The sequence below is a fragment of the Mustela erminea genome, chromosome 18 (assembly GCF_009829155.1).
Source record: "Mustela erminea isolate mMusErm1 chromosome 18, mMusErm1.Pri, whole genome shotgun sequence".
NCBI lineage: Eukaryota > Metazoa > Chordata > Mammalia > Carnivora > Mustelidae > Mustela > Mustela erminea.
The window spans coordinates 60561735-60587924 of NC_045631.1; the positions used below are offsets into that span (position 1 = coordinate 60561735).

At 68.5% G+C, this 26190-nt stretch overlaps 1 protein-coding gene across 3 annotated transcripts in view; it reads left to right on the forward strand.

The window, feature by feature from the left end:
• The window catches only part of BAHCC1 (BAH domain and coiled-coil containing 1), a 57253-nt gene that overhangs the window by 17043 nt on the left and 14020 nt on the right, over positions 1-26190 (forward strand). For 2 of the 3 annotated variants that reach the window (XM_032322103.1, XM_032322102.1), the window contains exons 2-10: positions 6606-6785; positions 17059-17181; positions 19535-21262; positions 21567-21675; positions 22000-22208; positions 22374-22532; positions 22783-22949; positions 23074-23404; positions 23994-24800. In XM_032322103.1, coding sequence (XP_032177994.1) covers positions 6606-6785; positions 17059-17181; positions 19535-21262; positions 21567-21675; positions 22000-22208; positions 22374-22532; positions 22783-22949; positions 23074-23404; positions 23994-24800 — 3813 coding nt within the window. The remainder of the gene's footprint in view (positions 1-6605; positions 6786-17058; positions 17182-19534; positions 21263-21566; positions 21676-21999; positions 22209-22373; positions 22533-22782; positions 22950-23073; positions 23405-23993; positions 24801-26190) is intronic. The other variant, XM_032322104.1, reaches the window with a different exon arrangement.

The following is a 26190-nucleotide window of genomic DNA, read 5'->3' on the forward strand; positions in this document are numbered from 1 at the left end:
GCTTCTTTCAAGATGGTGGGAGGGAGCTGCCTTGCTTAGGCCGAGGCCACTCTTCCAGCTGGGGCGTGCGGGGGTGGTGCTGACCAGCCCTGGCCACCTCCCCATGCCCCCCCCCCAATATTTTCCTGCCCTCGGGAGTGTCCTGGAGGCGGAGGTGCCAGCTGCCTGCCAGAGAGCGTGTGCAGGGAAGGGAGGCTGCGGGAGGGCAGGGGCGAGTGACGAGGGGGCGGCCCTTGGCCGCTGCTGCCTGGACCCCCCGGCCGAGGGGCCCTCTGAGTCACTCTCAGCATCGAGTCCGAGGGCGGCCCCTTTGCCCAGCCAAAGGGCTAAATTTACCCTTTTAATAAGAACCAGACTTACATCCGATTTTCCTTTTCTTTTGTTAGTTCTGGGCTGTTGGTGGTTGGGCCTGTCATCCTGCCTCCGCGCCTGTCCGCTGGGTGGCTCGGCAACCACAGAATTTTCCTATTACGGCCTGAGAACCGCTGCCTTTGGGCCAACCCGGGCTTCTGGAAGGTTCTCCTGGGCCATTGGAAAGGGGCTTCCCATGTGACGCACTCGTGCTTCTGGGCGGGTGCCCCTTACCCTGGGCTGCCTCCGCCTCGTAGGGCTGGGCCGGCCAGGAGGCTCCCCCGCGGCCTCACATTCCTGCCTCCTGTCTCTGTCCCTCCCCTCTCCCGGTGCCTGTCTCAGGCTCCTCTTGTCTGGCCACCGTCTCGGATTGTGGACAGCAGCTGCCGTCGCTGGGAGGGGCGCTCGGGGACTCCCAGGGCCGTGGTGGCAGAGGGCTGCCTGGAGGCCGGGCAGGGCTTGGGTCTGGCCAGACCGAGTGAGGGAATGGTGCTGGACAGGCCGACATCCGGGGGCTGCCCGCTTGCGGCCGGAGGGGACTGCCCCAGATCTGGACGATGCGTGGGTCCTGGCGAGGCAGCGCAGCAAGGCTGGCCCTGCAGGGGCGAATCCCTGATCAGAGAGGGCTTTGTGCCAATCTAAGCCGCTTCTCTGCGGCAGAGAGGGTGGGCTGCTTGTGGGGAGGTGGGCCTGGCCACGTGGCCTGCCAGCTGTCCCCCGGCATCCACATGACTCCTGGAGCCACGTTCAGGTCCAGGTGACCGGGGCTGAGCAGCTGGCTTGGGGCGCGGGAGTTGGGAGCGCGGGAGCAATAGTTTGGTGCCAACTAGGGCTTCCTCCCACCACCACCGAGCCAGGGCGCATTCCCACCTCCCGGGATGGAGGAGGAGGTGGGCAGGACCCAGGTAGCCAGTCCGCCTGCGGTCCCCTCCCGTGGCACCCCGCGGAGCAGACAGAACCAAAGGCCAGGAGCCACTTCCCGGGTCCCAGCCGGTGAAGGGACCGGTTTGTGGCAGTCGAGCTGTGGGAGGTGGGTCTCGGGCCCCGCACACAAGAACACGACGGCGTGCGCGCTCAGAGCCGCGTGTCCACACCTGTACCCAGGGTGCGGGCTGAGCCATGGCCACGTGCGCATGCTCCCAGCCACGCAGCCAGGCCCAGACGCCACACGGGTCCCGCACAGCACCCCTGGGCCGCCCCCTGCCCCGTGCGCGTGCTCACCATCGTCTCACGCCTGGGCTGGTGGTGGGTGCCAGCCCCGCGGGACGGTCCCCTGGGTGCATCTGGAAACGGAGCCTCCAGAGCACACCCAGAGCGGCTCCCTGGGCGGCGCTGTGGGGCTGCCGGGCAGGGGCGGTCCCAGAGCGGCCCCTCCCTCCAGGGCCGGGTCGCCCCATCCCTGTCCCCTCTCCCACCTGCTTTCTAGCAGGCTAGGCCGAGTCCTCTCCGTTGTCGTCCAGGCGGGACCGAGGCCGGACACCAGCTGGCTGCACTCCTTCCTCGTGTCCTGTCCCGAAACGAGAGGGCTGCGGCCAGGCTCTGCCGTGGCTGCCCGTCCTGCCTGCCTCTTCCTCCTGACCGCTCCTTCCGGGCCTGGCTTGGCACGGAGGAGCCCTTTGGTTCCCTAGGCAGACCTCCCGTCCCTCCAGTGTCTCAGCTGCCTTTGTGTGCTGGCGGAGACCCAGGGATGACCCCGGGGGAGTTGGGGAGCCCTGCAGGGCCTGGGGCGGTGGGGAGCCCGAGCAGGTGTGAGTGGGAGCTGGTGGGTACGGAGCCGGGGAGTGGCGTGCCGGCCCCTCGGCTGGGCTCCAGGAAGGGCTTGGTTCTCGGGGGCGGCTACAGCCGTCTAGGCCTTTCCTTTGCAGCACATCTGGGTTTCCAGAAAGGGAGGCGGCTGTCCCCACGGCTTACTCAAGACAACGCAAATACTCATTGTGCCCAGCTCTCTGAGCCCCTTCTGTCTGCCCGTCTTCCCTCTTCGACTCCCTCTGCCATCAGCCTGGGGTCACAGAGAGGAGACCGGCTTCCCCGTGTTCCCACCGTAGGACAGCCTGGTGCGGAGGTGGGGGCCGGACGGAGAGGGGGTGCGGTGGTACTGTGGGCACCTGACCTCCCGAATCCCCAAGCCTAGGGTGTACTGGCACCCCAAACCCCGCGTTGCTGCTGGTCGGTCTCCGTGGTCCCTAGACGGGCCCCCCCCCCCCCCCCGGCTGCAGCTGTGCTCTGGGCCGTGGCAGGTAGGCCTCCCAAACAGAACAGCCGTGGAAGGCCCAGCTGGGCTGTTTGTCCGGGCCACACGGAGCCACCTCTGCCAAGGCCGATGCAGCTCGTCGCCGGCCGGCCGCCAGCCTCTCTGCGCAGCAGCCTGTGGGCGGAGGCGGGGCTCCATGGTCACTCAAGCCTGGCTCCACTGGGCCGGCCTCCACGAGGGACACAGCCGCCACAGCCGTAGCCCAGGTCGTCTGGGCCTGGGGATGTGGGGTCAGATGGGGCTCAGGGCCGGGGCTGTGCCTGAGGAGCCAGGCCGCTGGGGGGTGTCAGCAGGCCCTCCCAGGAACCCTGGCCCCTGGAGCCGTCTCCTCAGCCAGCCCGGCGCCCAGGCCTCCGCGGGGTACTAGGCGAGCTTGGGCAGTGCTGGAGCCAGGACAGGAGCCCTGTGTCCAGCTGGGGCTGGTCAGGCACTGGGGGCCTGAATGTGCAGTACAGATGGGCCGTTTCTGGGCCCACGAACACTTCGCACCGCGTCCAGGCCTCTTTCCTGAAGTCATTCCACACATGTACTTTATCTGTGATGAGATCGGACCGTGCACACTGGTGGGGCTGGGGCGGCCTTGGAGAGGACAGGCCTCATTCAAACCGCAGCAGAGGTCCTTGGGACCATGGAGTCCAGATGCCCCGTGGTGGGCCTGCCGTCGGGGCTACCTGAAAGCAATTACTGGGAGGTCTGTAGAGCCCCTGGTCTGAGAAGGGCCGGTGCCAATGGCTCTAGGATTGGGGGTCCTAGCCGGGGGCAGGGGTGTCCTAACCGAGCACCCCTCTGGCCTTCCCTGATGCTCCGGGCTCCCACTGTCCCTTCCCAGGCCGGTGACCATTACAGACCGTGGGCAAGGACCCTGCCAAGAGGAAAGAACCCTTCAGCCCAGTTACCGGCCAGACTTGGCCGCGAGGCTCAGCCCTGGCCGAGGCCCAGGCCGCCTCAGCTCACGCTCTGTCTGGGCTGGCTACTGGTTGGCGGGAGGGGCTGGGGAGGCAGCAGCCAGGTCAGCCCAGGCCCCTGCTGGCCAGGCACATTGCCATCTCCAGGCTCCTTGGAGGTGGAGGTGACAGTGAGAGCCAGCTAGGGGGGGCTTCATCAGACCACTCCCTGCCCCCCACCCCCCATAGTCACCCCCCACGCCCCGGGCAAGGCCGGCTGGACCTTCAGCTACTTCTGAGCTGCTCAGCCCGAGTGGCAGGGTAGAGACTGAGCCCTTCTGAGCAAGGAGTGTGGAGCCCCACGGCACAGGATTCGGGCCAGGGGACTGGCCTGTGCATCAAGGGGTGTGTGAACCCCCCGCCCCCCCAGACCTGGTGCTGCAGACTGGGGATTTAGGAGTGAGTCTGTGACGGTGGCTCAGGGATGGGGTGTCCGTGTGGGCAGTGGGGGTGCCGGAAGCCCCCGTGGCACTGTGTCTGGGCGAGGGCCCTGTGGTGTGCCCTTGGGGCCAGAGGCCTCCAGTGACCCCTGCTTCCTTCCTGGAGGGCACTTTACAGTGACGGTGCAGGCCTCACATTTGTATGACGAGCCTCCTCTGTTTTCAGTATGAAAGGGAAAGAGAGGAGAAGCTCCCCAGGGCCGGGGCCACCAGAAGTAGCAGGGTTCCATGGGGGGCGGGGGGGGCAGAGGCTGGCAGGCTGTCCCACCCCCTTCATGGCCCATGCCCTGAGGCACGGGTCGCTTCTCCGGATTCTGAGAAACCATCTCTCTGAGGATCCCCAAGAAGGTCCCCCTCACCCCCCCACCCCCGGTCAGGAGATAGGCTGTGTCGGGCGAGGTCGGCCCCAGGCTTGGGGGCTCTGGCTCAGTGGGAAGTACGTCTCCTGCCCTGTGGAGCCGAGAGCCTGGGCTGGCTGAGCCGAGGTGCTGCCCCTCCCCCACACCCCTTGCAGTGCGACCCCCCCCACACCGGGATGGTGTCAGAGCAGGGCACCCCGAGAGTCTCCACCCACCCGAGGGCCAGGATCCGTCACCCAGGGCCATGGTGTCCTGGCACCTGCCCAACCCAGATTTCAGCTTTGGACCGGCCCCAGGCCTCAGGCCTGCACCCCGTCTGTCCTGGCCCCAGGTGGTGACCCCTGGCGTGGGTCTTCAGAGGTTGCCTGGTGCCTGGACCCACCTCCAAGCCTCAGCGTCCCTGGACCCGAGGGCCAGAGGGCCCTGTGCGACTCTGAGCTGCATTTCCCGCCCAGCCTGAGGCCTGGCCCTCTGCCTCGCCCCCGCGGTGTGGGAGAGCTCAAGGTGCGGGCTTCTCAGGCTGAGCTCCTGGAGAAATCCTTTATCCAGACCCAACTCTTGGACTCGGTTGCCTCCCAGTGTCCCGGGAGGAGCAGGGTGGGAGGGATTTCCCTGGGAGGGTGCGGGGGTGGGAAGCCCTGGGAGACTCAGGCTGGCCCAGGCGAGGCAGGAAGAGGCCTGCTCATCCGCCAGGCATGGCCCCCCCGGGGTCCCTAGAGCCCAGCAGAGGCCGCCCTCCCGCTCCTGCCCCTCCGCCCACTCCTGCCCCTCCGCCCACGGCCTCTGGAGGCCGACACTTCCCTTCCCAGCCCAGAGTCCCTCCTCTGGCTGGACGCCTGTGGTCTGGCAGCGGCCCATGGCAGTCCCAGCCCTGTGGTTCGGGAAGTCCCTGGCTCATGGGCACCTTCGTCCCCTGCCCCTGGGTCCTCTCGGGGTCTCCGTGCAGCCTGACACCCACCACACAGGTCAGGTTGAAGCCCGGCCCCCGCCAGTGCTCACAGACCCGCCTCAGTGGCCTCTGCCCAGGGAAGACCTCTTTCCTCCCGTGATGTCCCATTCGCTCACAGGCGGGGTGGGAAGCCAACAGGGTCCCCATCGGGGCCGTCCCTCCCTCACCGCTGCTCTGGGCCTCCTCTGTGCTGAGTCACCCCGTGTCTGGGAAGCTCCCAGGGCCAGGCCAGGCTGGATGAGGAGTCACAAATTCCCCCCGCCTCCCGGGCTGGGAAACAGCCGCCCTGACTCACCTGGGGCAGGGCCTGCTGCCCGTGGAGACCCCCGAGCCCCTGCGAACCCCACCGGGCCCCTGCACTCAGCCCCACGGGGTGGTGAGCCCACAGGTCCCGGCTCCCCGTCCGCTGGGATGGTCCCAGGCCTGACTCACAGCCCGTGGAACAGAGGGGACCAGGTGCGACCAGAGTGGGGGGCCGCCCAGCCCAACCCTAAACCACCAGCCAGGCACCCGGGGCTGCGCGCGGTCTGTGAACACACATGGCCGGTTGGCGTGCAAATCCCAGGATGCCCGCTCGGCCTGGCCGTGGCCTCTGGATTTGGGCAGAGGGGACACCCAGTGGCGAGGGTGCAGGTGTGCTTGGAGGGCCACGAGGCTGGCGTCCAGCGGAAGCGCAGAGGTTTCCTGGAAGGCCGATGACTGTGCGGTCGCCTGCCAGCCCGGCTGGGGCCTGACCCCGGGAGCCCCCCGTGGCTCTGAAAAGCGGGTCCTGGCCTTCTCCGCGGGCTTCTCTTATTTCGCTCTGTGGCCCTCGTTCCCGTCTCGCTCACCTGGGACGGGGCTGAGGAGCCTGTCGGATGGGGCAGGAGGTTGAGGACCCCACTGTGGGGAGAGACCATTCTAGCCCCGTGCTGCCTGCACGGTGGGCCGAGGCTGCGGGGCCCACCGGGCTGGGGTAGGGGGACCGGGGACACTGGAGCTCTCTTGGGAGGTGTGGGCAAAGCGGTCTGGCAAGTCGGCCGTGGCGGGGGTACCGTGGCCTGGGAGAGTTGGGGACTCTCGCTGAGCAGCTGGCTCCCCGCGGGCACAGTGCTTGGCATCCGGCTTGGGGGGCGGCGGAAGTGCAGACAGTCACGGGAGGGCAGCGGACCCCAAGTGTGCCTGTCGGGGGCCTGGATGGGTGGGTTCTCCTGCCGGTGACCTCCGAGCTCTTTGAGGACAGAGAGTAGGGGGCTCGAGAGTCAGCACCGGGGCAGGGCTCCGCGGCGGGGCAGCTCTGCTCAGACTCACTGTTGTCCCCCGTGTCCACAGCCGGCAGCCGTCTGATGGGGACTTCCCCGGCCTCCTCTTTCATGGGCAGCTTTCTCACCGGCAGCCTGGGCTCAGCTGCCCCCGCGCACCCCAGCGGCCCCACCCCAGCCCCCTCGGAGCAGGCCTACCGGGCCTCCCACCCCGCCACCTCCCAGATCTGGTTCTCCCACTCCCACGAAGGTAAGCCCGGGGGGTGGCTGGCGTGAGCAGAGGGGCTCCCTCCCCTGCTGTGGCCTGCCGAGGAAGCCCCCACGGGGGAGGTGGTAATTGGCTGGAAACGGGTTGGTGGGGGGGAGCACCAAGCAGTGGTCCTGGCCAGATGCGCACCACAGATGAGCAGAGGGAGGGAAGGGGTGCGGCCGAGAGGGCTCTGGGAGAGGCGAGGAAATGTGGAACACAGCTGGGCCGGCCGGGGCCGGGCTGCACCCTCTGCCTGGGGCTGCACCCACCTCCCCAGACTCGGAGCGGTATGGGCTCCAGATGTGCCAGCTGGGAGAGAGGCAGGGGAGGGGAGGGGAGAGCTGTCAACATGCTCACCCCGCCACCTTGGGGGCCTGGCCGGGAGCGGAGTCCCTCCCAGGCTCCCGGCCTCCCCGTGGAACGCAGCCCGAGGCACATGGGCCATGGCCCCGGCCCCCCGCTGGGACCCTGGGGCTCCCCGCAGCATCCCCCGCTCTCCCCGGTCTGTTCAGCCCCTTGGCGCGGCGACCCCGGGAGCAGCCGAGCCCCGTGCCTGCTGGCTCCCTGCGGCCCCGGAAGGGTTAAGGCCGGCGGCGCTGGCTGGCACGCGGGGAGGTAATTGCAGTTGGCAGCGGGCACGGAGGGCTCTCGGCTCCTGGCACCGGCGCCGCCGTAACTCAGTGACGGCTGGGCGGCAAGCTCGGCGTTTGCAGAGCGCGTACCCACACACCGCGCCTGCCGCCGTGTTCCAGGCCGGGAGATTAGCGCCCGGCGCGGCTGGAGAGCCAGAGAAACTTCTTTGTGCAACAAGAAAGGGGCTGTTTTCCAAACAGGACAGGTGACAAGTGAGGGACAGTTGTTCAAATAATCTGGGCTTTAAGCGCCGTGCGGAGCGCACAGGACGGCCGGGCGATAAGGAGCCGCTCTCCTTCCCCGCGGAGGGAGGCCGGGCGGCCGGGCAGGCAGGGCGGGACCCCTGGCCCCTACGCAGCCCGGTGTAGGGGTGTGGGGGTGGCGGGAGGCTTGGCTGGCAGCCGTGGGTGGGCCCCAGGCACTCTGCGCCTCTCCCCCGGGCCCCTCCAGCCCTTCCGCCTTCTGTGTCTGCCAGGCGAGTTCCCAGCCCTGGCGGGAGCATCTGGGAAGCATGTCTGTGGGAGGGAGGGGGGCGGCCGGGAGGGGTCGGGCAGGGGGAGGCCTGCAGCAGCCACGGAACCACCTCCAAATAACGAAGTAACGGCCATGCTGCACCCGGGTCCAGCCGCAGGTGCACGGGCGCTCCCCGGCTAGCTGACTCGGTTTCCCCTCTGTGCGGGGGGTGGGGGGGCCCGTGGTCCGGTCAGCAGCTCTGCTCCAGGAGGCATGGACCCCCACCCCGTGTCACCCTTGGGGACCTTGTCAGCGTGGAGGGCGGTTTGTGGGCAGCGCCACCTGCCCTGGGGCCCAGGGAGGTGTCCCTGTCCTGCCCCCCGGGGGGCTGCAGGGAAGGCGGGAGGGAGGCGCCTGCAAACAGCGCCCTCAACGGCCTCCCGCCACTCACTTCCCCTGAGCCAACGGCTGCCTCTGCATCGTGAGATGAGCTGCGGGCCCCGGGGCAGCTACCTGGAGGGGTGGGGCCCCCCAGCCTCTGCCCCAGCCTCTGCAGCCTCCACCCTGCCCTACGTGCTCCAGAGGGTTCTCGGAGGCAGGGCCAGCCTGAACGGGAAGGGGGTCAAGTCTAGAGCACCCCGGGGGCACTTCTCCCTCTCAGGCTGGCCCTGAGGTCTGTCCGTACCCCCCTCCCCCGCACAGACACGGCCTGCACCTGCTGGGGCTCCACACGCCCGCCGCTTGGTGCCTGCCAGGGCGAGGGGCTCCGTGGGCAAGGCAGGTGGGCAGAGGACAGAGAAGAGGAGGCGGCCTCCGAAGCTGGGGCGTGTGCGGAGCAGCCCGAGGCCGGGGCCTGGGAGAGGGAGCAGGGAGAGTGCCCCCCCCCCGACCTGCCCGGTCCTACCTGAGGGAAGCTGCCGTGTGTGTGTGTCCTGGGGACCGTGCAGCCACCGACGCCGGCCAGGCCCGTGCCTCAGTTTACCCCCTCACCACCTCCCTTCTCTCTGCCGTCCACGGAGCGGCCCCGCCTCGGGATCTCCTTCCCGCGGGGGTTCCCCTGCCCTCCGCCCTCTGCCTGTCTGCCTGCCGCAGCCTCGCTCCCCGACGGGCCACGTGGTGCCGGCTGCCTCGCCGTGAGCTCGGAGCGTGAAGGCCGGCGGTGGGGGGCGGGGGGGCAGAGCGAGCGGCAGCGCCTGCTGGCCGGCTGCCCTGGCACAGTGCCCGGCTGCTAGTCTCACTGGGTGCCAGCTGGCTCCCCGCGTGCCGGGGCCTGTTTCTCTGCCGTGTGTGTTCGCAGAGAAGGGGGGTGAGGCGGGCGGGGGGCACGCGACACGGCCGGAGAGCGGGGGCCGCCAGGCATGGTGGGCTGCCTGGGCGGGCTGCTTTGAGGGCTGGCTCTCACCCTCGTCCTGCTTCCTTCCGCCGCCCCCGGGCTGGGCAGGCTGGCAGGCGCCCAGCAGCGCCTGCTCACCGCCCCTCCTTGGCCGGGGGCCGGCCCGGGGCTGGGCTCCTGAAAGGCCAGGAGGCCCAGACCGGGCGGCAGGTGGGGGCCAAGTCAGGGGAGGGGTCCAAGGGACCCCACGGCACCCCAGCTCCAGGCAGGACTGCCCACTTTTCCGTTGGGGAACCCGGCTCGGCATCTGGGGGGCAGCCATCTGAGCAGCGCCCAGGCTTCCTGCTTCCCTGGCAGAGCAGCTGGGTGCCGGGGAGGCTGGGGCTGGAGAAGCCGCCGGGAACATCTGGCCTGGGGCAGGGCCTGGCGGTCCAGCCCACAGGCCTCCTGGCCTCCCAGGCTTGCCCAAAGGAAGGGACCTGCCAGAAGCTGGACGTTCCCCCCTGAGGCTTAGGGTGGGAGTGGGCTGCGGAAGTGCGGGCAGGGGTGAGCCAGTGTCCAGCAAGCCTGCCTTGGGTGGGTCAGAGTGGGGGGGCGGGGGGGCACAGCACAGCTGGTCCCATGGTCATGGAGCCTGGCCCCTCTCTCCCCACCCCACCCCCAGCTGCGGGCTGGGACCACCCACAGGGCCGCGAAAGGAGATTCTGTTCCTGGGGGCTCAGCTGGGGAGGGGCGGGGCCCCCAGCGGCCACGCACCACAGGCCACTGCGGTCTCTAGTGCCACCTGGACTGGAGGCTGTGGGAGGAAGCAGGCCCTTGTGCCGTCCACGGCAGTGGCCCCCAGGGGGCTCTCTAGCAGAGGCGGCTACTGCTCTCCCCCGGGGCTGGGCCAGCCTCCAGTGGGTGCTCCCTGATGCTCGCCAGCTTCCCCATGCAGACGTTGGGGAGGCTGGAGCATGTCTGTGCGAGGGCAGAAGGGTCGCCCAGCACCCCCCACCTCTGTGGGACCTCCGGCCATCCTGCCTCCCAGACTGTGTGTTCCAGAGCCACGGAGAGGAGCCGTGTGAGGCGGGTCTCCCTCCTGAGCCCCGGCCCCTCTCCCCCCGACCCTGTCCGCTCCTTCTCCCTCTCCTGGCCTCCGTTCCCCTGATGGCCTGGGACTCTGACCCCACAGAGCCACTGACGACCGCCCGTGTCTGTGGTCGCCCTCACCCTGCCCCCCTGACCCCGGCCCCTGCTGGAGGGAAGGGGGTGGCTCGTGGGGTGGCTGGCCGCTCTGAGATCTGAGGACAGAGTGTGGGAAGGGCCCCAGCTCCCCTGGTCCCAACGTGGAAATCAGGGAGGCCCATCTCCTGCGGACCTCGGACCCCCAACAGAGCGTCCTTGGGGCTGTTGCGTGGCCTTCCCTGACCCTGACGGGGTGCTCCGGCCCTGGCTGCTCCCTGCTCTGGTCCTTGTCTCCTGCGGGTCCCAGTCCCCTGCTGCCCGCCCGCCCCGCCCCCGCCATGGGCCCGAGTCTGGCGCTCAGGCCCGCTTCCTCCATGTGACTCCTAACCTGTGCAGTGGTTGCTGAGGGCACAGGTCCCCGCCTGACCCCTGGGAGGCTAGTCCCAGGCAGGGTCACTCTGCCGGTCAAGCCTGCCTTGCGCTGCTCCGGGTCCTGCCGCCACAGGTGGCCCTGAGGGCGGGAGGCCCGGGCCAGTCCCTGGCTCTAGGTCAGGCCGGGAGCCCACGCGTGTGCTCAGGATGACGGCATTTTGTGCGGACCCTGGCCCAGGGACGGCACGTGCCTCGTTTGCTTCTCGGAGCGACGCCGTGGCAGGTGGGCGGCTTTTCACCCGTCCTACAGGGGAGGGAACAGGCCGGGGAAAGTGTGTGGCGGGCTTTGAGTCTAGACAGCCCAACTGAGAGACTGTCCACCCCTCCCCTTTCCTCGGCAGCCCCAGGTCCCCCCAGCCCGGGCTCCCTCCGCCTTCCTTGTGTCGGGAATGAGTACCCCCTTTCCCAGCTCCTGCGGGGACCCAGGTAGTGTGCGTGTCCCGGGCAGCCGTGGGGGGGCAGGGGGTGGTCAGGACCCTGCTGGACCAGCTGGCCCTTGCAGGGGTCACCTTCACTGCTCAAGAGTGGGTCCCGAAAGGCTGGGGGAGCCATGGCACCCCTGGGCCTCTGTTGCCCCAGAAGCACCCGGCTGACCGGGAGAGCCCTCCTGACCCAGGGTGGTATAGTCTCACACAGCCTGCTGGCCAGCCGGTGCCCGGCAGAGGCCTCCCCGAGCGCTTGCTGTGTCTGTCTGCCGTGTCCCCCGTAGCAGCTGTCCACTGCTGGGCCGGGGCCTTGGCCGCTTCCTGGGCTGACGCCTGTAGTGCGAGCACGGGTGAGGACAGCACCGTCTGGGCTGGGGAGAGGTCCCCATGTCACTGCCCGGGCAGACGACCTGTCTGCGGCACAACTGTAGATGGGGCTGGGTTGGGGTGTCCTCGTGGCCCCCAGGATCCTCTAGGCTTGGTGACCACCTGTGGCCAGGCCACCCGAACCCTGGGGCTTGGAGCTCTCCAGAGGGCGAGTAGGCCGGCCTGGTGGGCTCCCGAGAAGCCAGGGTTGTCCTGGGGGATCTCAGTGAAGGTTCTGGGGATCACGCCAGTTTGCCCCCAGCCCTCCCAGGCCCTCAGGCCCCGCCCCTCTCTGAGAGAGCTCTGCATCTGTGTTCAGGGCAGCACGTGCCAGGAGCCTGGGCTGTCCACAAACTGCCTGGATCCCGGGCAGGCTGCCCGCTGCTTTCATGCCAGAGCCGCCCAAGGTGCAGGGCCTGGCACCTTCCCCCGGCTCTTAGCACTGCTGTGGGCCTGGGACGAGACCGGCGCTGCCAGGCCCTGCACCTTGGGCAGCGGGGGGCACCTGAACCGGGACGTTGACAGATGCTATGAACCTGGAACCACCACGAGCCCACACTTAGGCCCTGACCCCCAGCTGTGGGAGGGCGAGGTGCGGGCACTCCCTGAGGGCCGAGCTTCCAAAGCCCACTCCGTCCTGGGGAAGGGGTCTCCCTCTGGAAGCTCAGCCTGGACAGCCTCGGCCCGACCGCCGAGTGTGAGGGGGCCTCTGGACGGAAGCTGGGAGGACATGGGAGGGGCCGTCGCGAGGCTATTTCGAGCAGGGGTGGCACGTCTCCTGCTCACGGCCCATGCCTCCCCTTCCCAGGACAGAGGTTATTAGTCAATCATGGCACTCCAGGTGCATGTGGCTGCAACCTCAGAATCCTTTTTTTCTTTAAATATTTTATTTATTTATTTGACAGACAGAGATCACAAGCAGGCCGAGAGGCAGGCAGAGAGAGAGGGGGAAGCAGGTTCCCCGCCGAGCAGAGAGCCCGATGCGGGACTTGATCCCAGGACCCTGAGCCGCCCAGGCGCCTCTCAGAATCCTTTTTAACCCAGCACTCTGCGGGGTCGCTGTCACTTGGTAGACCTGCGTGCCACACTTGGAATCCCCGACATCCTGAGAGGGGCGTCGTGCGGGAGCGAGCCAGCGTCCGGTCATGGGGCCGGGACCCCTAGCAGGGCCTGTGTGGCAGGAGCGTCCCCGGGCGGGTGGGATCTGCAGGTGGGAGTGGGACATCCGCTGGGCTCCATCTGGAGGCCCTGACCCTTGCTGAACCCTGGTCCCCCAGTGGTCTGGCCCAGAGGAGATGGGCCTCTGATTGGCCAGATGGGCATTTGGGTTCCTCAGAGCCGGCCCTCCAGGGTCGGTCGTGCTGTGGGGAGCTGCCTTCGGGGTCTGGCACTGGGACCCTCCTGGGACCCGCAGCCACAGCTCGAGGCCTGATAGTTGGTGAGAACGTTCCAGCAGTTGGAGCCTCGGGATGCGGGGGACGGTCACCCTCCAGAGAGACGGCCCGCTGTTTGTCAGGGTGGCCTGGGGGATGGGATGTCTGTGGCAGAAAGGCAGAACCCTGGGGGAGGGAAGGTGGCCGGGGCCCCCAGAAGAGTTTACCGGACTCTGGGCCTGGGCTGGGGGGCAGCTTCCCCCAGAGAGCCCCAGTCCTCTGGTTGCCTGGCCACACGCCCCCACACCCCCAGACCTGGCTTCCCGAGAGATGCGAGAGCAGGGCACGGGGCCTCCCAGGAGGGTGGTCTCTGGGAGGTCGGGCTGGGGGAGTAGCGTGGTGAGGCCCGGGAGCAGGGAGGTGCTGCGGGCCGGTCCGGGGGGCCCCGCTCGGAGGGGACATGGGGGTGCGGCCCGTGTTCCTCTCTCATTCAGAAGCCGCAGACCTTGGGTCCTCCCAGGCGCCCGCCTCTTCACTGGGAGAGGGTCGGGAGAAGCCCCCGCCCCATCGTTCTTGCCCGGGTCCCCCATAAAGTGTCCCTGCCTTTTTTCCTATCCCCTCTGCGCGTCAGACCCGGCCTTCTGGGCAGCCCCTACATGGGAGGGCTGCCCACTCCCCACCTGTCTCCCCAGCACCCCTGACTTCCCCGGACAGCCAGCAAAGGCCCAGGGGATCCCGGGAGGGGGCTCAGTGTGAGGTCGCTCTGCCCCCCAGCAGCCCAGGGACCTGGAAGGTGCTGCCCCTGCCCAGGGCCTGACTGCGTCTGCTTCATTGCCCCCATCGGGTGAAGGCCTTGGCCCTCTGCCCCGTTGTCCCTTATGTCACAGGACTGGCCGGAGTCTCTTGTGGCTCAGAGCGGCAGGGACAGGATGCAGGGTGTCCTCCATCCTGTGGAGTCGTGAGACGCCCACCGAGGCTCGGGGCTCCTCCTCAGAGCTCATCAAGGCCCTCCGGGGCCTCGAGGGCAGTCGGAGCCCAGGGACAGGTCTGGGGCCTGGTTCCCCTGACCCTGGGCTGTTGCTCTACACACATTTGCCCCCTGTCCCTTAAGGTGGTCATAGCAGCCCCAAACCCAAGGGGTACAAGGGGTCCGGGAAGGAGGTCCCCAACCACACTATCCCCTGCAGGGGTGTGGACTTGAGGAGCTCTGGTCCTGCGTTTCTGGTGTCCAGCCCCCTACCCTCTCCCTGCGCCTCGAGCCCCGAGCCCTGCTGACGACCACAGCCCCCACGTTGTCCCCCGCATAGCCCCTTCAAGGACCCGGCCGTGGGTTCCAGCCACGGCGGCCCTGTGTTAAAAGCTGCTGTGTAAAATCGGCTTTTCTTTTCTTCAGGTCAGAGAGGATGGTCGTGTTGGGGGAAAGAAAGGGACCTTTTTGTGTCCGGGCTGGGAGGCCCCCTGCCCCCAGTCCCCTGCAGCCCCCTCCCCCGCCCGGGTCCGTGCCCTTCGGCTGTTTCTTCCTTCTCCCCCCACTCCCCCTGTGGGGTGTCCGAGAGGCAGGCTGGGGGTGGGAGGGGGCCCCTGCGCTTGGACGGCCACCAGCCCGGAAGGACAGGTTTGCGCACGGCGGGCACCCTCACAGCGCCACCCCGCAGCGGGTGGGCAGCAGGCCCGGACCTCCCCGGGGGTCACAGAGGGGGGGGTCCACGCTCGGGAAACGGGTTCTGAGCAGGAGGAATTTACAGACTTCTGTTTACCAAAACGAGGCCCGTAAAACATTTAACAGCAGCCAATTAAAAGGGGACAGCTGTGGTGGTTGAACCTCTCCCCCTCCCCTGGCCCCCCGCCCCGCGGCTCCCTGCCCCAGCCCGCTCGCGGCTGTTGTCGGGGCCTCCAGGAGCTGAGTGTGATCTGGGGAGCAGCTGTCCCAGATGCGTCTCTGCAGACAGACCGGGCCAGTTGGCTGGACTCTGCGGACCCGGCCCTGCCTCCGCGGGAGGGGCTGGAAGGGGACGGGCCAGGGTGGTGGTCGGCACCTCTCCGGAGCCCTCGGATGAGCCTGGGGACGGAAGCCTTAAGCAGGGACACCTCTGTCTGGACCGTTCTGGAGCCTGCAGATGGGGCTGCTGTAGTGGAGTGCGTCAGGCTTGTGGGATCTGCCTAGAACATTCTGTGGGGATGGGGAGGAGACTCCACAGCTTCACCTCAGACTCGCTAGGCCAGAGAACCACCCGTGGCATCATTAGGGTCTGAAAGGGGCCTGATCCCGGGGGGGGGCTCCCGTTCGACGCTGGCCATGTTCCAGTCCAAGCTCTGCCCCTGCAACCCATTCTCAGCCTGCCCTGGGGCAGCATGGCTCCCCGTTAGCCTCAGGCCTGGCAAGGGGCCTCCCGGACCCCTGACGCTCAAGGTGAGCTGCGGACTGCCCCGCACCCCCGCGCAGCTGCAGCAGCCCAGCACTGACCTAGAGCCCAGCCCCCGGCTCCAACCCTCCACCCCCCATCCCTCCCGCAGCCCAGCCAGGCCCGCCTCAGGCCATGAGCCAATGTCCCTGCCCGAGGACTAGGGCATGGGGGCCTGGAGGACAGTCCTGTGGTTCTGACCCTGCCCCTTCTGGAAAGGTGGTTCCCTCGGGGTACCCCATGGAGTGCCCAGCCACCAGCTGGTGCCTTACCGGCCACCAGCCGGCACAAGAAACGTTCACTGGGTCGGCAGAGGGGTTCGGTCATAAGTGCAGCTCGGGAAACAGAGGGCGAGTGAGAAGGAAGGGACTCCCCCTTGACGCACTCCGAGGGGTACGGCTGCCCCTCCCCCACCCCAGCATGTAGCCCCCAGCATGTGGCTCCCAGAGTTGGCCACAACAGGCACTCGCTTGGGAACCTGGCCTCGCCTACCCTCCGGGACGCCTGTCTGCAGGGCCCCGCAGCAGCTCCTCTCTGGGGAAACCCCTGGATGGCAGCTCCCTCTTTGCAGCCAAGGCCACCCAGAAGGGTGGGAAGCTGCTCCAGGAGCCGGTCCCTCCAGGGACAACAATCCCGGTGTCCCCGAGAGAAACTCCTGCAGAGCTTTCCATGGAGAAAGTGTTCAGAGCGTGAGACTGCGTCCTCCTGCCTCGGCCCAGCAGGTGACCCGGCTTCCCAGTACTGGGCCCCAGCGCCACCCCTCCCTGCTGGCCCAGGTCAGGAATCACCAGCGGTGAAGAGCCACGTTCAAGGTGCCTGGAGGCTCTGGGCGTCCCGCAGACACAGCCGGGCCTGGCCAGGGCAGGGGTCCAGGAAGGGCCTCCCAGGCCTTGCTTACTCCTGTCTGTCTTCATCCCCTGGGGGCAGCGTGTGTGTACCAGGTGGCTGGAGCTCCCAAGGTCCAAGACCGGCAGGGGTGGGGATGGGGGACAGGGTGTGGCTGGCGTTCCTGTTCGGGCAGGACAGGGCCAGGCCTAGAGGCCAGTTTAGGCCCTGGGGCCCAGAGAAGGGCCTGCCAGGCATGACTCAGAAGTGCCAGGGAGGGTCTCCGGGCTGGGGGCCAGCTCCCTCTGTAGATCTCCGAGCACAGAGGAGGCCCAGGCAGCGGAGACACCACAGGGCCGGCAGCCTCCAGCCAAACGGTCCTCGGCCATACCCTGACCGCGCCAGCCCCAGGGTGTGGACCGCCCAACCCCGGAGCTGCCCGGTAGCTTGGATGGCGCAGGCCAAGGTGGCGTCCGGCCCCGGCTGTCCTGGCTGGGAGTTGAGGCCGTGTCCGGTGTGCATGTCCTCCCACGGTGCCTCTCCAGGGCCACTTTCCTGCCCGCCCCAGAGCCCCCACGCCGCCATGGGCAGCTGGGGAAGGCACCACGAGCCCCTCCTCCACCGTCCGCCCTCCCCTCCCGGCCCATCAGCAATTCAATTTGTACCGCACCGGAGGGATGGCGTTGGTCTAGCCAGAGCTAATGTGATGTGCTGAGGGGTGGATTTCCCACCGGCAGACGACACACCAAGCCTGGCAGGGCGTCGCCCCTGGGCCGCCCGCTGCTTCTCACCTCCCTGGGGTCAGGGCCAGAGCGGGCCAGGGCCTTGGCCGTGCCTCTGCAGCCAGTCTCCTTCCTTCCCTAGCTCCAGGGTACCCCAGATTTTCGGGGGGTCTGGCATCCACCTTCCTACCCATGAGCCACTTGGATCACCATGGAAACAGCAACGTTCTCTATGGGCAACATCGTTTCTATGGAACCCAAAAAGGCAAGTGCTGGCTTGGGGCCGTGCTAGGGTCTGGGGCACAGGGCATCCTGGAGGGTGGGGAGGGCACATGCGTGTGAGCTGTCCCACGCACACGCACACACACTGTGCAAAGGCCCGATGTCCAGGACATGAACCCTGTCAAGGAGGCCGAGGGAGGTGTGGCCCCTAGAGAAGGGACAGGTGTGCGGAGTGGCTGCAGGCCTTCGTGGCCTGTCTTGCAGAGTTTTCCCAGGGGGACTGGCCTCTCGTTTGGGTTTTAGAAAGGGCTCTCTGGGCTGGTGCCCAGGAGACAGGCAGGGAGACTGCTGGTTTGGTTACGTGTTTCTGATGACACGAGACTGAATTGGTGTGTGAGGGTCAGGAGGTCCTCGATGAACCCCCATCCGTGGCCAGACCCTGGGAGGGGTGTAGCTGTGGAGAAGGGGAAGAGGGGAGGCCACCTCCCACACAGAAAGTCTTTCCCAGTAGTATCCAGGTGGTGGCTGGGCACACATGGTGGGGGTCGGTGCCAGGGGAGCCCCCCGGGTGAGGATAGACACACCTCGGGGGAGCCTCAGGAGCCCCGAGACTGGGGCTCTCGTGGAGGCCAAGGAGGCACCCCCCAAGCCCACGGCGTGGTAGACAGGACGCCGGGCAGTGTTTCAGGAGGTAGTGGTCAGGTCAGAGTGTGCCAGAGCGGATCTCTGGCAAGGAAGGGGACCTTAGCGAGACGACCCCAGTGTGGCAGATTTGGGAGCGAGGCTTCGGCCATCCCTCGTGTCCTCCTACCCCCGCCCCAGCCCTTTCTCCCGAAGAGCCTCCTGTTCTAGGACACTGGTGTGTCTTGCTGCCTTGGGCCTGGCAGGGTGGCCAAGGTCGGGAAAGCCGCGGCCTTGACCCCGCCCTGGACTGGCTGGTGGGGATTGATGAAGATAAGACCTGCCTGCAGTGGGCAGGGCCGGGAAAGCCCCCCGCCCCATCCCCAGGGGATGGTCAGCCCCCCACAAGCCCTGGGCTCGGTCCCCCAGACTCCCACATGTGCAGCTGTTTTGACGGCGTCTGTAGGGGCTGAACCAGAGCCCAGAAACTCCCCTCCAGCCGTGGGTCGCCGGCATCCCGAGCGCTGGTGGCCTCTTGGCGTTCAGCGTTGTGGCAGCGTCCCATCCAAACATTTGGGTTTCGGAAATCAAGCTAATTAGGGTTCACCCAGGCTACCCTCTTCCCCCTTGTTTTAATTAGCAGGAAATTGACAAGGAACTTCTGCGACTGAGGACAGTTTTACAAGTTCCAAATGTTTCTTTGTTTCCCTCGTCTGCCCCCTCTGGGCTCCAGACCCTCCTCTGTCTGCCACCCCAGCTGGCTGCAGGGGGGTGGCCTCCCAGCTCCCCGGAGACAGGAGCCCAGCCCTTGCTCTGGGAGCAGTGGGTGTCCCCAGGGCTGGCCAGGGACCCCCAGGGATGGTATGGCCGGCTTGGCCCAGGGCCCAGGCTGGACAGCAAGCCGTAGCCCAGCAAGGGGGCCGGGGCTCCTGGAGGGACCTTGAGCTGCAGGGCTGTCGCAAGCCGATCGCAGGCTAGAAGTAGCGACGGCCGGCCGTCTGGAGGGGGGGGGCCAACTTCCTCGTCTGCACTGTCACTGGAGCCCCAGCCAGAGGTGTCCACGGTGACCACCGTACAGAGGAGCCAGGGGCCCATCATCAGACAAGGCCTCACTTCGTCCTGGGGGGTCTTAGCTCTCACGGGGGCCTGGTCAGAGCCCAGCGCTGGGCGGTCATCCGTGTGCGGTCCCCAGGCCGCAGGCTCTCTCCCGCTGTGCGCGCCGTCCACATAGCCCACCCACGGCGGCGGGTCAGCGCCCTGCCCGGTGTTAAGGCTCCAGTGGCTGTAAAGACTGGCCTGGTCCTCACTCTGCTAGCGTTGCCCGGGAAGCGGGGTACCTGGTCCTCACTCTGCTAGCGTCGCCTGGGAAGCGGGGGACCGGGGCTTTGCACCCTGCCTCTGCTCCTGCCCTTCCCCCACTTGTGCGCCTCGGCACCGGGCAGGGGAGCCAGACCCTTCGCCGCTCCTGTCTCCGGGGGGCTGCACGCCCGTCAGAACCTTCAGGGGAAGCACAGCTTCGGTTTGGGGTGACGCCCAAGTCTAGGTGGGGGTCGCGTGCGTGAGTGGGCTCCGTGCTCTGACGTGTGCACTCACAAAAGGCGAGCGCGGGGAACTGCACGTGGTTTCACGGCATAAGCTCTTTGCAACAGCCGCCGCGGGTCGCTACCAGCGGCTGGAGGGGAGAGGCTCCTAGAGCCTGTGTTGGGGGGGGGGGGTCTGACCTCTCCTGCCCCCGGCCCAGCCCTCCCAGTGACCTCGGTTCTCTTGGCATGCAGATAACTTCTACCTGCCCCCCCAGCCCACCCTCCTGCCTGCCAACCACAGCTTCCCCGGTGTGGCCCGGGCCGCCCCTGGTCACCCCATTGGCTCCTGCAGCCGTGACCGGGGCGAGGCTGGTCCCCTCCAGAAGGGGGCCAAGGAGTTCGACCGCTTCCTGCTGGGCAGAGAGAAGGCCGGGAAGGCCGCGGAGGGCCAGGAGCGGCCGGCGGCCGAGGAGGAGGGCGGCAAGCAGCGGCACAAGCTGGTGCTGCCCGTGCCCGCCGACGGCCATTGCAAGGAGGGCGGCGTCGCGCCCCGCGGAGCCTGCGAGGGCCGCCCCAAGCACCTCGCCTCCTGCCTCCTCAACACCAAGGTGCTCAACGGCGAGATGGGCAAGGCCGCACTGGCCAGCTGTGCGGGTGGCATGCTGGTGCGGCCTGGCGTGGCGGGGGCGGCCCCCGGGCGCTGCGCCAAGGAGGCGGCGGGCCCTGCAGAGCCCGGGCCGGCCTTCAGCGAGTGCCTGGAGAGGCGGCAGATGCTGCACCACGCCGTGGCCTACACGGTGCCGTCCGGCCTGCCCGCCGGGCCGCCCCCGCCCCTCAGCACGGCCGCTGGCTCCTTCCCTTGCCTGCAGCTGCACGCGGGCCCTGACGGGCTCTGCCCGCTGCAGGACAAAGTCCCCCGAGACCTGAAGGCCAGCGGGCCCACCTTCGTGCCTTCCGTGGGACACCTGGCTGAGAAGAGCCGCCCCTTCCAGGCTGCCGAGGCCTGTGCCGTGGCAGGTGAGGGCAAAGATCGACACCTCGACGGCGCCTTGGGCCCTGAGCACGCCGTGCCCTACGGGGTCCCCTACACCCAGCTGAAAGCCGAGGGCAAGGGCGAACGGCGGCCTGGGGGCTTCGAGGCTGCGCCCAACCCCCGGCTCAAGGGCCTGGAGTATTTCAACAGCACAGGCCCCGAGACGCCTTTCCCCACGCTCCCCAAACGTGGTCTGGACAAGAGTGGCTACTTCGAGCTGCCCGCCCACTCGCAGGACTGTGCCCGGCCAGGTCACCCAGACCCGCTGGGGGGGAAGGTCCCCCAGGCCTGCTGCACTTTAGAAAAGACCTCCGCAGGCCCCCCTGGGGCCCAGAAGGTGGCCCGGATCCGGCATCAGCAGCACCTGGTGACCCCCGAGGGGGAGCCGGGGGGCGGCGGCGGGGCTGAAGCCAAGCGCAAGTCCCTGGCACTGTCCTCTCTGGGCTACGGCGGGCCCCACCTGCCCCCATGGAGTATCCAGTCGGGCCAGGGCGCCGCCATGGCCGTGGGCGAGGAGCGTAAGGGCGGTGCCTACCTGGACCCCTTCAGCGGCGGCCTCCAGCAGGCCGGCCTCCTGCCCCAGGACCTGCCCGCACCACCCGACGAGGTCTCGGCCATGCAGAGCCTGCTCAAGTACAGCAGCCAAGCGCTGGTCGCCGGCCGGAAGGCACCCTTCGTGGGCCTGGGCAGTCTCAAGGCCAGCTGTGCCCAGCAGGAGATGAAGTTCCCAGCCCCCAAAGGCCCCGCGCAGGCCCCCAGCGAGGCCGAGAGGCCCGACTGTGCCCGGAGCCGGGAGCACGACACCGCGCACAGCGACACAGAAGTGAGGCAGCCGCCCGTGGGCATCGCGGTGGCCCTGTCCCGGCAGAAGGACACGGTGAGCCGGCCGGAGACAGCCTACGGCGCCAACACCGGGCGGCAGGGCCGGGCAGCCCCTGCCTTCAAAGGTAGGACCCTTGGTGGGCAGGGAGGTGGGCAGTGGGGCTCCCCGGCCCTCACGTGCCATCTGAAGCTTAGCTGGGATGGGCCCTGGGCTCTCCTGCTGTCCCCTCCCCATGTCGGCGGTCCCGTCCCTTGTAGGACTGGCCGGCCCGCCCCCATCCCTCGGGGCCACCGGCTCCCTGCACCAGCCTTCGGCAGAGCCCACCCCTCTGTTCGTCGGCCCCCGTGGCTCAAAGCGGGGTCCCTGTTTGCTTTAGCCGCCCCAGCCACCCAGACCCTCGAGCCTTCTGCCTTCTCCTCCCCGTGCAGCAGGCGGCCCGCCCCGCCCCACCCCCGCGCTGGACCTGGAGGCCGAGGAGGAAAGGGCCCGGCTGCCTGAGGACCGCCTGGGACTCGCCGGCCGGGAGCTGCTGCTGCCGTAAGGACGGGGTGTTGGCCACCCTCCGGGGGCGAGCAGGACCACAGCTCTGGGACAGAGCGGCCTGACAGGCCATCGCGGGGCTGGGGTTTCTGCCCCTGTTGGGGGTGGGGGAGCTCTGCTGACTTTCCCTCCGCTATCAGGGCTGCGGCTGGGATGGAGACCCCCACCACCAAGGCCCACCTGATCCTGGGCTGTCCCCATGAGGCTCCAAGCCCCTCCTTCCAAGGCTGATGTCAGCAGGATGGGGTGGAAGGGCTGGTTGGGTGGCCAGTGGCCGTGCTGAGCCCCGCCACACACCCCCATCCCCGCCGTGACCCACAGAGACAACAAGGACCGCCTAGAGTTCTCCCGGATCCCCCCGTCGGGCGGCTGCCCCGGGGACCTGGCCCCTCACCTCATGATCGCCGGCGGATCCTCCCTGCAGACCGGCCAGCTGGGCGGCGACCCGGCCTCCCACCCGCACCCCGCCCATCCCCCCTGGCTGCCCCGCACCCGCAGCCCCTCCCTGTGGATGGGGGGCCACTCCTACGGTCAGTGCTCCGACGGCAAGCAAGGGGGCAGTCCGCGGGCGTGGGGCAGGGCCAGCGTGGGGCTGAGCGGCCCTTGGCCCGGTGCGGGAGGCCCGAGAGCTCAGGGCCTGGCCAGACCGGGCTCCCCACTCCACTCTGCCTTACCGCTGTGCCTTGTGTCCCTAGGCCTTGGGCACCCTGCCCTACACCAGAACCTGCCCCCAGGCTTCTCCACCTCCGTGCCAGGCTCCATGTCCTCCGTCTTCCCCCTGTCCCAGGACAGCCCTGCACAGCTCGTCATCCTGCCCTCGGAGCCCACCCCCCACACAGCCCCCCACGCGCTTGGTAAGAGCCTCCTGGGCGGGCGGCCTGAACATGGAGGTGTAGGAAGCAGGTCTGAGGAAGGGAGCAGCCCGCAAGGGGGACGGGGTGGCAGGGCAGGCCCCCGGCCACCGCCTGGGAGGCAAGCAGGCGGGTAGAGGAGCTGCCAGGGAGGAGGGACAGCGGGCGGGTGGCGGTGAGGCCCTCGGGGGGCTGGGGGGCTGCCTGCGTCCCATCCTCGCTGGGTCTGATGGCTCCTTGGCCCTGCCCACAGCCGACGTCATGGACCAGGCCTCCTTGTGGCCCCCCATGTACGGGGCCCGGGGTCCCGCCGCGCACGTGCAGCCCCCCAGCCAGCTCCCCGTGTACTCGCGGTCCCAACTCCTGCGGCAGCAAGAGCTCTACGCCTTGCAGCAGCAGCAGCGGACGGCTCCTGTCCAGGTACCCGCCCCAGGCCGCACCCAGGGGGTACGCGGTGCCCCTCCCTCCCTCTGCTGCGGCCCCAGAATCCCCTCGCCCCGCACGCCGCGGGATGACGCCCTGAGCCTCTCCCTCACCCCGACAGCGGAAGCCTGAGGACCATCTCCCGGAGCTGGAGGAGCCCGCCCAGGAGAAGACCCCCAAGTCTGCCCACAAGCCAGTTGCCTTAACCCCCACAGCCAAGGGCACCCCCTCCCCGGCCGCCGTAGGCCCCGCCAAGCTGTCCCCTTGCTGCCACTCGCCCAGCCCGAAGGCCCCCGCCAGCCGCCCCGTGACACCGCCACGCCCCAGCGCCCCGTGCACTTTCTCTCTCGGCCCCTCGGGCAGCCCTGGGCCTGGCTCCAAGCTGCCCAGCTCCGAGGTCGCGAGTGGGGAGAGCCGGCGGGCTGGAGCCGACCTTAGCACGTTGGAAGCAGGTGAGCGCGGCGGACGCTGGGCTGACCTCGGCCCGCCCCTTCCACTCTGAGGTCTCTTCCCACCTGTGGATGTGCAGAGCCGAACTGAGGGACCGCCTCGTGGGGCCCCTGCAGGGCCCCGTCCTCTCCCAGGGCCCCTAGTAGGGCCCAGGGCGCCATTGCTGTGCTCTGTTCTCTCTCCTTCCCCGTCCACAGTCCTTCCGTGGTGGAAGCTCAGGGTCCCCGCCGTCCTCTGACCTCTGACCTCTCCTCCCCAGTTCCCGGCAGGCAGGGTAGGATGAGGGACAGGCTCGGGGGACTGGCCTGCAGCGGGGGTCAGCGGTGACAAAGTGTCTGGCCTGCCGGGGAAGGTGGCCGAGGCTGGGCCCAGCCGCAGGACCGGTTCACAGCCCCGAGTCTGGCTCTCAGCCCCCTTCGATATAATGTGTTCCCGGTTCCTATCTCCCCTGCTTCAAAGGCAGAGGCCAAGGGCTGGCTGGGGACCCTCCCTCCCCGCTGTGAGTCAGGGATCGGAGGCCACCCTCTCTCCATGTAGAACAGAGCCCCCCAGACCCCCGGCTTCCCCCGACGACACCTGCTCTTTCCACAGGCCTGCCTCCTCGGTACACCTGCCCCACGGCCAGCTCGGGCTTCGCCCTGTCCCCCAGCGCGCACTCTCCTGACCTCTCGGACCCCAAAACTATGCAAACTGCAGCCCCCAGGGTCCAGCCTGAGCCAGCGAGGACGTTCCCACCCAGGGAGCTGCCCCCCCAAAGCCCCCAGAGCCCACAGGAGCCGGGGTTGTCCTCAAGGGCCAGGGAGGCCACCCAGGACCTCGCCGCCACCCCCCACCCTGCCGAGCGGGGACCCCTGGGGCAGGCAGCAGACCCCAGCCCACTGGAGGGGCTTCGAGAACTGCGATGTGGGGCCCTCCTCGAGGGAGGGGGCCCTGAGGCCGTTGCCCAGGCTCATTCTACTCAGGGAGGGGCAGCAGCGGAGGGGGGTGAGGCGGTCGGGCCCTCGTCGGGGGCCGGCCTCCAGGCCCTACAGCAGCAGAGAAGCCCCGGCGCCCTCGACGAGGCCCCCCCTGGCAAGCAGCAGGCCCCCAGGGAAGCCAGGTCGGAGGAGGGGGCTGAGGATCGGGAAGACGAGCTGGAGGAGGAAGAGGGCCAGGGCTCTGCTTGCAGGAGCCACCACCTGCCCAGGACGTTCCTGGGCCTGGATGCCCTGGTCGCAGCCACCATCGACCTGGGGGACCTGCCAGGCATCGGCCCGCGGGACCCGCAGCTTGCCGCTGTCCCGGGGCCCTCACGCACCGCCCCTGCGCCCTGTCGCTCGGGGACTCACGGGATCGCCCTTCTCAGTGAGCTGGCAGACCTGGAGATCCAGCAGCGGAGGAGGGAGCCGGCCTTGCAGGGTGAGCACCGCCCGAGCCTCGGGGAGCCTGCTAGGGCCCAGGGTCGGGCTGTGGGCTTCAGCTCAGCTGCCCCACCATGGGGCCCCCACCGCTCTCCCCCCCCCGACCCTGGCCCCACCTGAAGCTGTTGGCTGGGGAGACGGTCAATGACGTCCCCTAGTCATGGTGTTCACGGTGCCCTCGGGGGACTCGGGTGTCCCGCAAGGATGCCAAGGCCATCGGGGCCGGGTGGCTAACTGGGAAAGCAGGGATGCTTGTGTTTTCCTCTGTAGGTGCTCAGCTCTGACCCGCTCCCACACGGGCCCAGGGGAGGTGGCCTGAGGCTGGTCACACCGTCTCCAGGCCTTGGACCCACATGTCCCCCGCAGTTTCCCCAGGGCTGAGGGCTAGGGTGCTGGTCCTTTCTGCCCCAGGGCCGACCTGCAGGTGAAGAGGCTCCTGGGCTCCCAGCACGCGGAAGAACCCCAGGGCGCAGGCATAGGGTCTTGTGCCAGCCCGCGGGGAGCGTTGGACCGGAGCCCGTGGGGTCCCCACGCAGGCCAGCAGACCCTCCTTCCCGCCTGAGCAGGAACCTCGAGGGGCCCCTGAGGAGACCCCCTTCTGGAGGGAGCACCCCCAGCCAGGCACTGCGTCCGTGATGTTTACAGAAGGAACCTGCCAGAGTTCTCCGGTCTTGTCCGCTTGTCTCCCTGACACATAAGGCTCCCCGCGGCCCGTCGCCGGCGCCTTCAGTGCTGCCGGGAGGAGAGCAGAAACTCTCGTGGAGGTCATCTCCCCAGAGGCCTCGGTGTCACTCTTCTGTCCTCCCAAACGGGCTGTCCACCCACAGCTGTGCCGCCGGCTCCGCGCCAGACCCCCTGAGGGCCTCGCTTAGGGCTGGGGCTACAGGGTGCGGCGGGGGCCTCCGGACAGGCCCAGAGCCCCCGTGCGCCGGCCCAGGGAGCCAAGCGGAAGCCGGGCGGGGTGTGTGTCCAGCCCGTCGGTGCACACGAGCACCCGCTGGACGGGCGCCCATCCACTGCGTGAACGCTCACGTGGAGGCCACGTGCGGCCCAGCGTGGGCGCTGCCGCCGGGCCGGGCCAGATGCCCATCACCTTGTGCGCCGACCAAGGGAGACGCGGTGGCCATGCCTCCACTCCAGACTCCCAGCTCCCTGCTGCTCCCAGCCCCCCATCCTCCCCTGCTGGACCCCACAGACCCCCACCCAGCGGCGTCCACTCTCTCAGAACCAGAGCTGTTCTCCGTGAGCGCGGTGAGCGCAGTGAGCGCTGTGCCTGAAGCGAATCTGGAGATCAGCTGTGTTCTCAGATGACCAGGGAGATTCACAGAGGGTTAACGTGGGAGAAATACTTCCCTGAAAGCAGAGGCCAAGAGGGACAGCAGAGTCTC